Source organism: Pezoporus occidentalis, unplaced genomic scaffold (assembly GCF_034315485.1).
Source record: "Pezoporus occidentalis ecotype Australia unplaced genomic scaffold, CSIRO_AGI_Poc_V1 ctg59, whole genome shotgun sequence".
Lineage (NCBI taxonomy): Eukaryota > Metazoa > Chordata > Aves > Psittaciformes > Psittacidae > Pezoporus > Pezoporus occidentalis.
Window position 1 is genome coordinate 3,861,810 of NW_026915932.1, and position 14,456 is coordinate 3,876,265.

Below are 14,456 nucleotides of genomic sequence, written 5' to 3' on the forward strand. Positions count from 1 at the left end.
AGGGATGGTATGCTGTGCCTGTGCGCTGCAAGCAACAAAGTAAAAAAGAGAAATAGGGTAAATTTAGCAGGTCAGAGGCAATTTTTTTCACTTAAAGCAGTTCCTACATGTCCAAAATGTATTTTAGTCCTCCTAAGGATTTCAGTTAGTCACTTTCATTTTCAACAGATGAAAAAGGTTGCAGTGAATTTACCATCACTGCAAAAATGTATGCATTGCTCATTTTTTCATTCATGCAGCTATGACACAGATCTTCGTTCCCACCAAAACAAGCAATACCTGACATCTACATGCTGTTTCAAATCCTCTCGGCAAGCCCAGCTGTTCTACTACTTCTTTCAAGGACTGTGAAGCTGGGCTACCTGCCATTGGTCACTTCCATGAGATACAACTGTACTATGAAAGGAAAATCCTCATTGGCTGTATCCTAAAGCAGAAAAAAAGTAAGAGAACATTTTCTTAGCCACAACTGAATGAACAACTTGTCAGTTTATTTCCTTGTTATTCCATAACATTCTGCTCCATATATGCTACATTTTGCTATTTTGAAGTAACAAGTAATTAATTATTTGCGATCAGGCATTATGGGAGAAGAATCAGCAATTATGACAGCACAAAGTTCTCTGAGGAAATGAAAATGAATCCCATCTTTCAGAGACCATTCAGACAATGTCTCCATCATCTGCCTACAGTGCCTGCAAGAGTCAGAAATGGAACAGCCACCATTTCATCACAGGTGCCCAACCTTTATTTCTCTGGGTATCACCATTAAAGAGCGAGTACCATGAAAAAGCACACTGAACCATGCCAGGAAAGGCAGCAGACTACCAGCCCTATGACATGATAGGCACAGGCGCAGCAAAACACATTATGTTGCACCTCTATCTCCTCCAGAAAAGAAAAGTTCTTTTTTTCCCATTGTTTAGTATCAGTACGAAGGCTCTTACACACCATATGCATCACTGCTGACACTGAACCCCGAACACTTTACCAATTACTTGCATAGAAATCATCAGACTAAACTCGGAAGTTACTGAAGACTCCTTGCTCTTTCAATTTTCAAGTATTTCAGCAAAGTTACTTAGGCTTGCCCATCAGCACTCCCCTGGTGCAAAACACATACAAGGGGGTTCCGAGCTCCAAGTTTGAAGCCAAGAGGTCTCCCCTTGTCACTTGTTCCCTGTTACCTAGGGGTTAAAATCTCCTTTTCTAACACAGCAACCTTCTCTTCAAAAAAGCAGACAGCTATGCTTAAAATGAATTACCATCCAATGTTTAAAGATTCCCACACTGATACGCATCAGCTGTCACTCTACATGTCTTTTTGCATCTTTCATACACAGCACAGGGCTCAGGAAGCTCGAGTTAGAACTGAAGCAAGCAAGTCACAGCTTCAGCTATGGGGTTTCAAGCTATTCACCTCCCTCTCCTGTCACTTACAAACAGATAAACACATAAACAGCGAGACCCCAGCTGGCATACACTGTACAAGGAGCAACAAACTCAATCCTCTACCTCCCATCTACATTTCCTGAGGTTCTTTTACTCTCTCAACCAAGACATATTTTCTCCACAACTCTGGGCACAGCGTTTGAACATGGATGTTACTAGTTACTAGACAGCTGGTGTCTTGCAAGGAAAATGAAGGGGGCTTGCAGACTGGGATTGGGTTTTGAGGGGTTTTAAAGTCTACAACTCAGTGAAATAAGAGCAGAAGGAACCCATACAATCCAATGGTTTAGCTTCCTCCACTCCACATTTGAGTTTTTCACTCCTTCATGGAACTGTGCCACTGAAGGAAAGCTCCTGCGCGCAGACTAGTCATGTATTTTATTGACTGGCAAAGCCAAGTTTGTGAAGTTCCTGCCTCATGGTTACATCTTAACAAATATTTGTGCACAGAAATGAAAGCCAGACTGCTGAAACTGGACAAGAACCAAGGCTGATAGATCAGTCACATTTTTTCCTATTCACACACATTCTGTACTTCAAAGAAAGCTTGTAGAATGCTTATGTGCCATAGTCGGTTACAAATATCAACCTACACAAGGAGGGGGGAGAAAAAACACAGTCAGTTAAAGCTGTACATGTTCCCAGACTACTACCTTCCTGTATTTTATAACATGTATCATCAGACAGTTCAAATGTACAAGTAACACTTCAACAGCTCTACTAGCTGTAAAGTGTACAACATAATTCCATTCTTCCTGAAGCGTATCTTATTTGAAAATTTAACAGGCTATTTCTTCCACATCCCCAGCTTCCAAAAAAACTGAATTTACAACAGTTGACAAAATATACGCAGGCAAGTCTTTTGTGATACACCATGGGACTGGTATGTTTCACCTTCAGTGCAGGAAGCTGACACCCCATTTTCTAACTAGACTCCCAAACTATTACAAGAGGTTGAACACACACAAACTTTCGCTGTCTGACCTACCTGATCAAAAACTACTCAGAATAAAACACACTTTGCAATTACCCAAGGTTAAATCCCTAATAATAGTCTTCAGAGAACATGACCTAGATATGTCAAACATGATCAGAGAGATATATATCGAGACATCTTTCAGTTAGTTAAGAGTGCCAGGCTTATTTAAATCTCCTTTATCTGTTCACACCTTGGGTTTTGGTGTATTTTCCATCATTTCTCTAAGTGAAGAATAAAGTCGTTAAACTTGAGAACCTTTTAAATTACCAAAATCTTTCCTTTACTACCTCTCTCATGTACTCAAATAATAATCATTATGATCACCATTTATCAAAAAAACAAAAAAGATGTAAAAATAGAATAATGCTATTCACTTTTATGAATAAGTATTCTAATATAGCAGATTATGTACAGATGGCCAAAAGCCAGCTTTTAGCATTCTGACAAATTGGGAATTCAGATGTATTTGTTAATATTAATATATGTGTTGCAGCTCCTACCACAAAATTAAAAGCATAAGATCTTCCGCAAGAAGCCAAAATAATTTTGCCATTTGAAATTTCCGTTTACAAGATACTCCTTAAATTAAACAATTTTCAGGGAATCTACTAACACATAAGACAAATAATGAAACTAATGAACCCGGTTTTAATCAAATCTATAACTGTCCAAGTAACAGAGTATAAAGAACAAATACTGCAGTTGAAAAAAAAAAACAAAAACCCAAAACACAAGTGTGACTACAGTTCTCCTTTCATTGTATGTATTTGATGAATTCAATGGGTTTTAATGTTAAAATTCACTCATTCTTATTTATCTTGTACTTAATTCAGACTTCTACCTGTGGTTTATTACTGTGGTTGTGACAGTGATGCTACAAGACAAAGAACTCAGGGAAGAAGAGCCAGAGGCAAAATCGGTTTTCCTTACTATGCACATCATCCTGTTAAGGTCAGCAGCATATCCAAATAATAGTAAAAAATTTAAAAAAAACAGTCTAATCACAAGTAAGGAACACACACACTTTGTAACACGGCATCTATCCTAGTAATAAAGTCAAAAGGAAAATACAGAAGTAAAAACACCTTCAGGAAACTGCAAGTCCATGCAAAAATGAGCACCTCTAGAACGCTCTCTATACATATCCAGGCTCTCGACATTTCTCTATACTGATGCTCAAACTTTCATATAACATCCTCCTAATTCCCTTCAGATCACAAATCCCTTGCAGTGCTCTCCACCCACATCATCATGCCACAGTTTCTCTGTGTCCCCTAAGTAATTCCCATTGCTCATTTCCATCTCTCTCCAATACCAGTTTCTACAACTATTCCCCAGCCTGTACCTCTAATTCCCCATTATCTTATGTCAGTATCCCATAGTCTCTCTACCAGCCACAGCATGGGTCCCGTGAACAGCATTTCCCCCTCTTTTTTCCCCCTCTCTCAAGAGTACTGTACTTCATAATTCTGTCAATTAGTTTTCATTGAAACCTGGCACAGAGGTTAAATCTAGTATCAAAATAGCTTTGGAAAAGAGTATCTATTTCTCTTCCATAACACTGGACACCAAAGTATTTTTTTTTAAAGCTTATGTTCACTTGCTACTTTATTTATACAAAAATTAGCACTGAACAAAGCCACTTTCAGAGCTTCAATAAACTGGAAGAAAACACCCACTTTCTTCACAAACAACCTATTATACAGTTGCTGCAACTTGTTCAAAAGAATATTCAAGTACACTTTACTTTCAGTACTTGCAGTCATGTATTTATAGTCATGAAAACTGTATAGTCCTAAGGAACATCAAAATTTCAGCTACTATAAAGCACTCTTGAAACAATGCAACAGACTGAAGATATTGGTGAAATAACATTTCCACGGCACAGCTGCTTGCTGCATTTTATTTAAGAGTTGTAATTCTCTATTTGTGAGTGTTATCTAAGGAAATGTGATCTCTCCACAGTTGATAGTTAAAAATGAGCATCATCCTTGGCCTGCAACGTCCTGCTGCATTTTCAAATTTAAACCACATTCAGAAACCAGTTTAAACACTGACTAAACATGAAACCTGTATGCTAAAGAAGTCCAGATAGTATTTCATAATCAATTGATTTGGTTTATAAATCATACAGTGCCAATTTTTAAGCCAGGAAAACAAAAAAGTCCCAAGAAACTTGTTATTAAAATCAAGGGGGGAGGAGGGGATAATCAATACTACAAGGTAGTATAGCTAGTTAAAAGGAACTGATCTACTGTCTAAATTATAAAAAAAACCAACAAACCCTCAAAAAACGTAAAAACATAAACTATAAGCTGGTCATCTTGTTAAACAGAAGAGTTGCAAATACATGTGGAGACAGGCTCAATTTTGGCAAATATGGGGAAAAACTGGTGTGTGCATACAATAAGAAATGCACTTTTTTTGTCTACACTAATACCCATAAAACGTGGAAAACGTTCATAACTTACTGGTATTTACTTTGGTGCTGACACAAAACTGAAGAAACTTCTGTTCTTTCAGTTTTGGAAACAGCCTCCCCAAGAAAGCATAATTTAATTGTACAAGTCTTGTTCTGGTATTTTCTGTGTTTCTGTTGTTTCACCTTAAGTTTTTAACTTGAGGAAACAAAACCAACTATTAAAAAGTATTAAAGAAATACAACAAAAACCCCAGGTATATTATACAAGGATTAAATGAGTAGTTTCCTGTTTACCATTATGCATATTTTCATGAGACCCAAACAAATGTTTAGCTCTTCCCCTCAGTAGTGTTTTTCTTTAACTACAGAAAAAAGGCATAACAACCATATAGACGCCACTGCACTTTATTCCCATTGTACTATATTCCCATTGTATTTTATTCCGTTTTCTTACATCACCAAAAAAAACCAAACCACCCATGCACTGGGTAAAATAGAATCATTAAAGCTGCAAAAGAGCCAAGTTACCACTTGCTCATGCTAAACATACTCTGTTTGGTGTTATTAACACTCACTTTCATGAGTTCTCAGACTCATGAACAAAATGGAAATGAGGCAGGGGAATAATGGCTTTGCTTTGAAGCTTTGGAGATCAAAGCCACATACCTGGATTCATGCTACTATTCTACTACAGATGTTCCTGTTCCTCCAGAGCCAACATCTAATGGTTTCCCTTTTGGAATATTTTTTGACTATATACTTAGAACACAAGCTATTAGTGGTTCATCTTCAAACCCCCTGTGCATTCTAGGAGCCCTGTCTTCTCACAGCAATCCCAAAAGCAGGATCCATAATATATCCACAACATCTGCTCATACTGTATTGGATTTGTGTGGCAAGGTTTTGGGAGTAGGAGGGCTTACAGAGGTAGCTTCAGTGAAAAGCTGCTAGAAGCTTCCCCTGTGTCCAATAGAGCCAATGTTAGCCAGCTCCAGGATGGATCCGCTGCTGGCCAAGGCCAAGCAGTCAGTGACATTGGTACCACCTCTGGGATAACACATTTAACAAAAGGGGAAAAAAACTGCACAACTGCAGCTGAAGAGAGGAGTGAGAATTGACAAAACAACTCTGCAGACACCAAGGTCAGCTGAAGTCAAGAAGGAGGCGCTCCAGGAACAACTGCACATGGATTTTTCGGGAGCACAGTTTAGCTTAAGGTGCTCAACAACTTTTTCAGGCATGTGCAAACAGACTGTTTGCAGGCCTGTAAATCACTCACCTCCAGGCAGATTTTCTCAAGAACAGCATAAGGTAGAAGCTACGTGGGCTAATTCCCCTGCCAAACCTAAGTTCCACCTCCAAAGAAAAAAAAACAGTAAGAGGGCATGTAAAAAGCTGTAATAATGGTTTAACACAGACAAAATATTGTTGGGATTATTTTTCTCCTTCACACACTCAACAACAGATGAGATAGTTGGGTTGAATTCTGCAAGGAAAGTTTCATCTGATGGCAAGAAACCTAGCATAGGAAATAAGCACCTAGAGGGTTAACGTCTGAGAAAGCTACAAGCAACTAACACAGCTTTATAGTGGGAAGGGAAAGGGAACAGCCATGGCTACAAAGTTCCCATATAATTATAGCCTGACTCTTGCCCAGCATCCCAGAAGCTGTGCTTGCTCAGTCCAATCCTAATTTGGGGAAATAAGAACCAACTTCAAACAGCAATTACTCTATTAGTCACTACTTTTCACAACACTGCTCTAAAAAATTTCTGCATATTTTTCAGCACGTTCTTGCATCAGGTCTTCCACATCCTGATGCTCCACTGAACAGGATAATCACAGCCAGTATCAACCTACCACCATGATGGAGAACACTGCCACAGCTTTCATGTTAAAGATGACAAAACCTGTGTAAGTAAACAGTTATGACACTGCTCTCCCCCAGACCTGCATTCTCATACTCTTGCACACATTTATTATTTATCCACATGCTGACAGAAGATTTTTTTTTCCTCACACTTGCTCCCCCAATCTTAGCACACAACAGAGGGGGGAAAAGGTGACACTCCAAGCAGTGTGACTTACAGCAGAACATGCTGTATCCTCTGGCAAAAATTCCCTCCTGAAGTGTTCGTAACACCAACGCTGTCCTAGGCAGATACAGATTCCCAGGATAGCGAGAGGCATCTGAAGACAGTCTAGACAAGCTCTTGCAAGCACATCCCAGAGCAGGAGAAGGGTGTGGCAGCATAAGTCTGGTCACAATGTATTGTGACAGCCAGCACGCCCTCGTCAGTATCCACAGAAATAATCATTTCCAACCATATACCGTTTGAACCAGAGCAGCAAGATCTGCACTGATCTTAAATCCTACCTTGAACTTTGAAATTAACCTGGCATTCATAGGTCACATTAAGATTAACACCTAATATTGCATTGTTCTAACTGGCAACAGCAGCAAGGGCCAAGTAGCAATGCTCAGAGACTGTTTTGGTTTTGTTCAGGTTATAAGGATGGAATACATATAAAAATTGTGAACATATGATCCCAGGCATTGTACCATGACCAGCCCTCAGCGTTCCCTTGAGCAGAGCTAACAAGCAACACAGTATATTACACTTAGGATGCAAACAGTGGAATGAGATTCATCCCCTAATGTCATTGCATATATTCATAACAACTCCTTCCACAACTGTGACTGCTGCTGCTCAAGTATGTAGAAAACTACTGAAGTCAAGTGTTGCAGCAAGATTAACTGTGTAGCTGTCTACCAGTACTTGTCTGCACCGAAATAGTCTTCACCTTCCAGGAAAGGACTCACACAGGTGCACTGTACTTTGTGCGCTCTAAACAAGATGCATTTGTTATGCACTGCATGAAGTTCCCACATAGCAGGAACATCACATTACTTGTAACATGCTCCTACTCATCTTACACGCCTGTAATCAATCTGTAACAGCCTGGCTGAAGTTTGTTTTCCCGAATTAAAATTAAAAGCTACAAGGAAAAATAGAACACATAAGCAAGTGCCACAGACACAGTTCATACAACCCGCTCCTTATGGAGTTTGCAACACTGTTGTGAGCAGGGGACAGGCACACTCAGTATCAGCTGAAACACAAGTGATACATATAATGCTCTCTAGGCTTTGAAGTCCATTTTCAAGTTCAAAACACCTTCTAAACAAAACTAAATTAACACTCATCACAGCCCTTCGAAGTAGATGCCATCAGCCATGGTTTGCACATGGGAAAGCAAAAGCTGGCATAGTTGGCCACAGTAGTGATTACTGACCAAACTAGGATTACAACGTGAGTTTCCTGTTCCCAGCCCTATGCCACAGCTAACTCAGGTCTTTTTCTTCCCCCTACACACACGTCTGAAGCACACCCAATTCTAAAAAGTAAAGAAACGCAACAACACAGTAAGCACAGTATCCTATCCCCACCTGAACAAATGCATCCAAGAAGCAACCCACCCCAGCCCATGCAGGACAGGTGAGGGCCATTCGCAGGGATGCTGTGCTCCGGGATGCTCTCGCTACTAACACATACCGCAGATATTAAGGCCAAAACACACCACGAAACCAACCTGACGCGTCACAGCCCTGCCACTCGGGCCATTCCCCAGGCCTCCCCATGGCAGCACAGCGCCCACGGTCAGCCGGCATTCACCACGGGAACAAACCACAAAGCGCGGCCGCCCCACCTCGACTCTCTCCCGTCACAGAGACGCCCGGGGCTGTTCAACTCCCAGAGCAGAGCAGCGGCTCCCCCCGGCTCACCTTCCCCGGCGGGCGCCCAGCTCCTACTTCTCTTCTCGCTTCTGGAAGCTGATGCTGGCGTACGCGCTTAAGTCGTCGCTGGAGTGGCCGCTCCCGCGAGGCTGGCCCTGGGGCTTCGGCGGCGGCGGCTGCTTACCGCCCGGCAGAGCGGCGCCCTCGGCGGGGTGGTGGAGGTGGTGCCGGCGGTGGCTGAAGTCCTTCACCAAGTCCAGGTCGATGTAGTTGAGCCCGTTCTCTTGAGCGGGCGCGGTCACCGGCTCCCGGCGGCCCCCGGGGGCTCCAGCCGCCTCCCCCGCTGCGGGCCGCAGCCATACGTTCTCGAAGGAGGCCGAGCTGTGCCTCTTCACCTCCTCGGCGCTCCCCGCGCCGCCGCAGGGGAAGGGCGCCCCGAGCCCGCCGCCGCCCGCCGCTCCGCGGGCAGCACTCGGCGTGGAGGAGAAAGTCTCAGAGCTGTGCCGCCGCCGGCCGCCCTGCGGGTCGGCGCGGATCACCTTGGCGCTCTGGTTGCGGCCAGGGCTGAGGCTGACGCGGGTGAAGGCGCTGCCCGCGCCAGGGCCCCCAAGCAGGGAGGAGGAACGCGGCGGTGCCGCCGACAGCTCGGCCGGTGGCCGCGGCAGCTCCGGGGATGCCGTCGACGCCGCCGCCGGCGGGGGCTTCTCGGCGGCGGAGCGACCCGCCCGCACGTCGGCGTAGCTGAGCAGGCGGGCTGGCGAGCAGGGGGAAGGGCTGTCGGTGCAGTCCGAGCAGGAGCCCCCGGGGGCGGCGGCGCCCCCCAGCTGCATTATTACGTAGTCCCGGCCGCCGGGGGCCGCTCCTCGGCCGGGCCGGGCCGCGGGTGCTGCCCGTGCGGCGGCGAAGCCGGGCGTGCAGGGGGCCCGCGGCGGCCCCAGCTCCATGTTCATGTACTCCTCGCTGCCGGGCGGCGGCGGCAAGCCTAGCCCCAGGACGGCTGAGGGGAAGGCCGGCTTGTCGCCTGCGATGAACTCGATGTTGACGTACTCGCCGGGGCTCTTGGGCTCCGGGGGCAGGAGGAGCGGCGGCTGCTCCCGGGCCCGCGGCAGGGTGCTGGCCTTGGGGCCGCCCAGCGACAGCCGCGTGGGTCGCGCCAAGCGGCCCTTGGTCTGCACGGCCGTGTCCACCTTGCGCGGGGACTGCGCTTGCAGCGGGGGGCCACCCTCTGTGCCACCGCCACCCAGGCTGTCGCTGCTGGTGGAGGAGGATGAGTCCTCGGCGGCGTAGAGGAGGCGGCCGGAGCCGAGAGCGATGCGGGGTTGAGGGCTGCCCTCCTCACCCGCCACCGCCGGCCCGCTGCCGCCCCGCCGGTGCACGTGCTTGAAGGAGCGAGGCAGCGAGAAGTAGGAGTAGATGGGCTTGTGGTGGGCTGTGGCGGCGACCTCCTCAACGCCCGGCTGCCCCACGCCCCCGAAGTAGCAGTCAGGCGGGGTGCTAGTGGTGGAGCCGCTGGCTGGGGACATGTTGATATAGTCGCTGCCACCACAGGGGAGCTTCCCTTCGTTGCTCTCCACAGAGAGTTTTGGGTGGTGGCCGGCACCATTCGCCCAGATCTTGCCATAGCCCGCAGAGCCGCTCTCAGGAGAGTAGCTGCCACTGGGGGACATCATCATGTAGCCATTGGAGTCCACCGTGGCTGGAGGGTGGCGCCCCCCCCTGCCAGGGTTGATGATCTGCTGTGGCGCCGATACGCTCTTAGGACTCATGGGCATGTAGTCTCCACCCTTGGGGGGCCCCCCGCCACTGGGCACAGGGGCTACACCGGGTGACATGGGCATATACCCATCATCCGTGTGCGGGGCAGAGTTGGTCCGATGATGGCTGCTATCCAGGTGGTGCATCTCCAGACACTCCTCTGGGTAGGAATGAGTGGGTACAAAGGCTGAGTGACGGTAGGAGGGCAGCCGGCTGCTACCACAGGGGTAAGAAGGCAGCATTTCCGTGTACTCCTCAATGGAGGCAACAGAAGACTGTGAGGGTGTCTTCTGATGGGAGATGGTGGGCGACGTGCCTGCAGAATGAGTCCGCTTCCTGAATGCCTTCTCCAAGTCGGCAACCTCCTCGCTACCACCTCGAGGACAGCATGGCGTGCTAGGGTAGCGGGGCTGCTGCTGCGGGTGGCATGTGCGGGGGATGAAGTGGCCATTGGGGGCTGCAAGGCTGCAGCAGGAGGAGGTGGCCTTCCCCCCCATGCAGATGTAGTTGAGCTCTTCGTCACCCCGAGCTGGTGGGGTATGTCCCAATGAATCTGGGGTCACACTGCGAAAAGAGCTGCGGAAGTCACACGGGCTGGAACCATACTCATCAGAAGAAATAAATCCACCATCACTAGGGGAGCCGGAAACTGAAGCACTAGACCTTCGTGGAAACAGGCAGTCTGAGGTGGAGCCATGGCCACTAGTGCTGCTGGATGACAGGCTGACTGGACTGGTGGCTGAAGGAGAGCAGCGTGAAGAAGGCATTGGGATGGACCGGCTGTGGTTTAGTGGAGGATGGAGCCTGGAGTTGCCACGGTGTCTGTGTGAATGGGTACGGTTGGCACTGGGACTAACTGGGCTACCATCCACAGAGGCAGGCCTTGACATCGTGCCTTCCCCATCACTTGATGCTCTAACCCGGAAAGAGCTAGGTTTGCCACCGGTACCTCCACCACCGGCGGGAGAGGTGGCCGTGACGCTCTCAGTTCTGGACCGGCGACTGAGTCCCACTTGGCTAGGCGGAGGGTTGTTGACGTGGTGCCTACTGCGGAGAGGCACAGAGATGGGGTTGGAACAGTTTGAGGAGGACTGGCTCTTGCTGCGGGGCCTAAATTCCTCACTCATGGCTCGCATGGCCTCCAGGATGGTTTCATGCATGTTCTGTGCCACCACCGAGTCATCCACCTGCATCCAAAACTCACCGGGCCCAGTGACAGCTGAGCGCCCCACCTCAATGAAGAAGAAGTTCTCAGAGTGACCACAGCGGCGGATATTGAGCAGCTGCAGCACCACAGCAGCCGCATCTGAATTCAGCTTCACAAAGCTGATAGTCTTGTTAGTCAGGCACAGGCGGTAGATGCCAATCAGGTTCTTTGTCTGGCCTAGGCCCTTAGGCTTCAGAATTACTTGCCAAACTTCCTTAAAAGCTGGGCCAGGGGCTACCTCACCATAGCTGTCCTCACCTGCTTCCCCCAGTCCTGCACTGCTGCCTCCAAAGGTGACATCGCTGTGGTGATGGTGGTGATGGTGATGGAGGTGGTGGTGTCCCTTGGCCCTGTTGTGCAACTGCAGCAGCGCTTGGTACCAGCTTTCCTGTTCAGGCTCACTGTCAGCTGCAATGGCAAAGTGCTCGTCCTTGGTGTAGAGGGCCACCAGGTGCTTGTTCTTGGAGTCAGCCCGTTTGTTGATATTGAAACAGCTTTCTAGTGGGATGGAGCGCTTGGGGGCCCCTGACTTATGTCTCCATTTCTTCTCGTTCTCGTAATACTCCAGCCGTGCGGGTCCAGACTCACTGGCTGCCCTCAGCACAAAAAAGCGTTTATGCATGCTCTTGGGTTTGCGCAAGTAACCCACCTTTCTGACATCTGAGAAGAAGCCCTCGTTGTTATCTGTGGGGCTAGCCATGATGAGATGCAGTGGAGCTGCTACTGCAGCTAGCAGTCCGCAAGACCCCAGAGCAACCAAGCCAGCTAGAAAAGGCAACCACCTAAAATAAAATGCAATTCATGCAACAACAATTTAAAGAAAAAAAAAAAGGCAGCAAAATAGCTCAGGATCCTCTTCTGAGAACGGGACAGGGGAGGGACAGAGGCAGGGTGAGAGCAGCTGTTCGGTGGCAGAGGCAGGTTCCAGCACCAAATCAGAGTTTGCGTTGCTGTTTATGCCCAGATCGCCCTTAGATGGGTAAGCGCGTCCTTAAAAAGTCCAGTCCCGATCAGTCCAGACGAAAGTCTCGTCCTAACAGCAGCCGCCGGGAAAGAGAAACGCATCTTCCCCTGCGGGGGTCGTGCTCTGCTGGGGCCGGGAACGGGCGGGGGTCCTTCCTCCGCTCCCTGCGCCCCTTCCCCCGCTCAAGTTTGCCTCCGCGAGTAGCGATTTCTGTTGCAGATTAAATATCCTCTTGGGGGCGGAGACTGTTTTGCAAAGTCCGGGGTTTGCACCCAAAAATACACGTTGCGTACCCCTCTCCCCTCTCCTCCAAAAAAGCGAAAACCAAGAGAAAAAAAAAAAAGGAAAAAAAAAAAAAAATAAAGGCCGCCCACAACGCAACCCCAATCTTCCCCAAATATCAGCGCTGAGGTTGCTGCGGCTTCTCCCGCTCGGGCGTGCGGAGGAGGCTGGCGACCCCATTCAGTCCCATCTCGTTAGGCAGAGAAAGTGCCATTTCCACGCACGGCGCAGCCCGGCAGCGGCGGGAGGGGAGGCAGCTCGAGTGCCGAAGGAACATCCTCTCTTCCTCCTCCTCTTCATTCCAGTCTGCAGCGCCTCAGCGGCCGGCGGCGCGGCCCCCTCCCGTGCCCCAGGCCGGCGGGGGAACGGGCACCGCCGCGGCGACTCCCTCTCCGCCGGCTTCTTCACTGAGTTTCCCGGCGCCCCGCACTGAAACAGGCGGCGGGGGCCGCGCTCGCCAGTCCTGCCCCCTCCGCCCGCCGCCGCCGCGGCTCAGGCTCACTCCAAGGAGAACAACACGTGACGGCGCCAGTGCGTGGACCATCCCCAGAGCCGCCGCCGCCAGGCTCCGGGCCAGCCCAGCGCCGCGGCCCCGCGGCCCGCCCCGGCGCTCCCCACCCTCCCTCCCTCCCTGCCCTCATTCAGCGCGGCCTCGAGGGCCGCCACCGCCAGGCCCGGCCCCGCGCCGCATCGCCCGCCGGGGACCGCGCCCCCATTGGTGCTGCCTCCTGTCAGTCACAGCGGCGGCGGCGGCGGCCGGCCAGGCTGAGGCGCGGCGCGTAGTAAGGAGGCGTAGACGCCGTTCGGCGGCATGTTATTTATAACCGCTGCCGGGGGCCTCTGCAGTGTGGCTGCTTTCGCCGCGGCGGGCCCGGCGAGGCGGAAAGCCTCCTCCTGCCTTCTTTCCCGCAGCCCTTATCGCCGACCCCGCACGGCGGGACAGGCCTGACTGCAGAACCACCGTCACCGCGCCACCTGAGGGCGAGGCAGCCGCGCGCTCCCGGGCCGCCGTGAAGGGCGCCGCGGTCGCTCCCCACGGCCCCCCCGCCTGGGGCCTGCGGCCGGGCGGTGGCAGTCCGGGTGTACCCGCCCTCTTTCTCTGCCCGGCTGGGGACCGTTCCGCTCCGTGGGAGCCGCTTCCGGCTAGGACGTGGCCCGAAGCAGCGCGGCCCCTGCTCTGCCAACGCGCTCGTTCCCCGAATAAAGCGCTGGCGGGGAGCGGGAGGCTGGGTGCTGCCCCCATGGCGTGCGGCGGGGAGGCCGAGGGAAGTGCCCCAGAGGAGTTTCTCCCGTGTAGTGTCAAGCAGTTAACCGTATTTCCCAGAACCATTATATGCTAAATTAAACTGAATATTCAACGTGATCTGCTGTTTACAGGGCTGAAATGTACCGTACGCATAACTTACCGCTTAAGTAGGAAACCAGTGTTGCAAGCCAAGTCTAAAAAATAAATTGCTCAACGCTGCCATCTCCAGGACAGTTCAAACTGGTCCCAGTTCATCTCTGCTCGCAGGTTTTATCTTCTGTTCACTTGTTTTCCTAACTCGGTTTCTCCTGCTACCTGACCCTGGATACCCCTCCCGCAGTGCTGGCACTGCCCTACCAGAGCAGGCTGTTCCCCAGCTGGTTGGAGGTGAAAGCGTGGTAGCAATGCTC

At 49.8% G+C, this 14,456-nt stretch overlaps 1 protein-coding gene across 1 annotated transcript in view; it reads right to left on the minus strand.

Moving 5' to 3' along the window:
• Positions 1-13,416, minus strand: part of IRS1 (insulin receptor substrate 1) — a 53,804-nt gene extending 40,388 nt beyond the window's left edge. Inside the window, exon 1 of the mRNA XM_062638901.1 lies at positions 8,641-13,416. Within this exon, the coding sequence (XP_062494885.1) occupies positions 8,664-12,254 (3,591 nt within the window). The 5' untranslated portion in view covers positions 12,255-13,416 and the 3' untranslated portion in view covers positions 8,641-8,663. The remainder of the gene's footprint in view (positions 1-8,640) is intronic.
• Between the last annotated feature and the right edge of the window lie 1,040 nt (positions 13,417-14,456).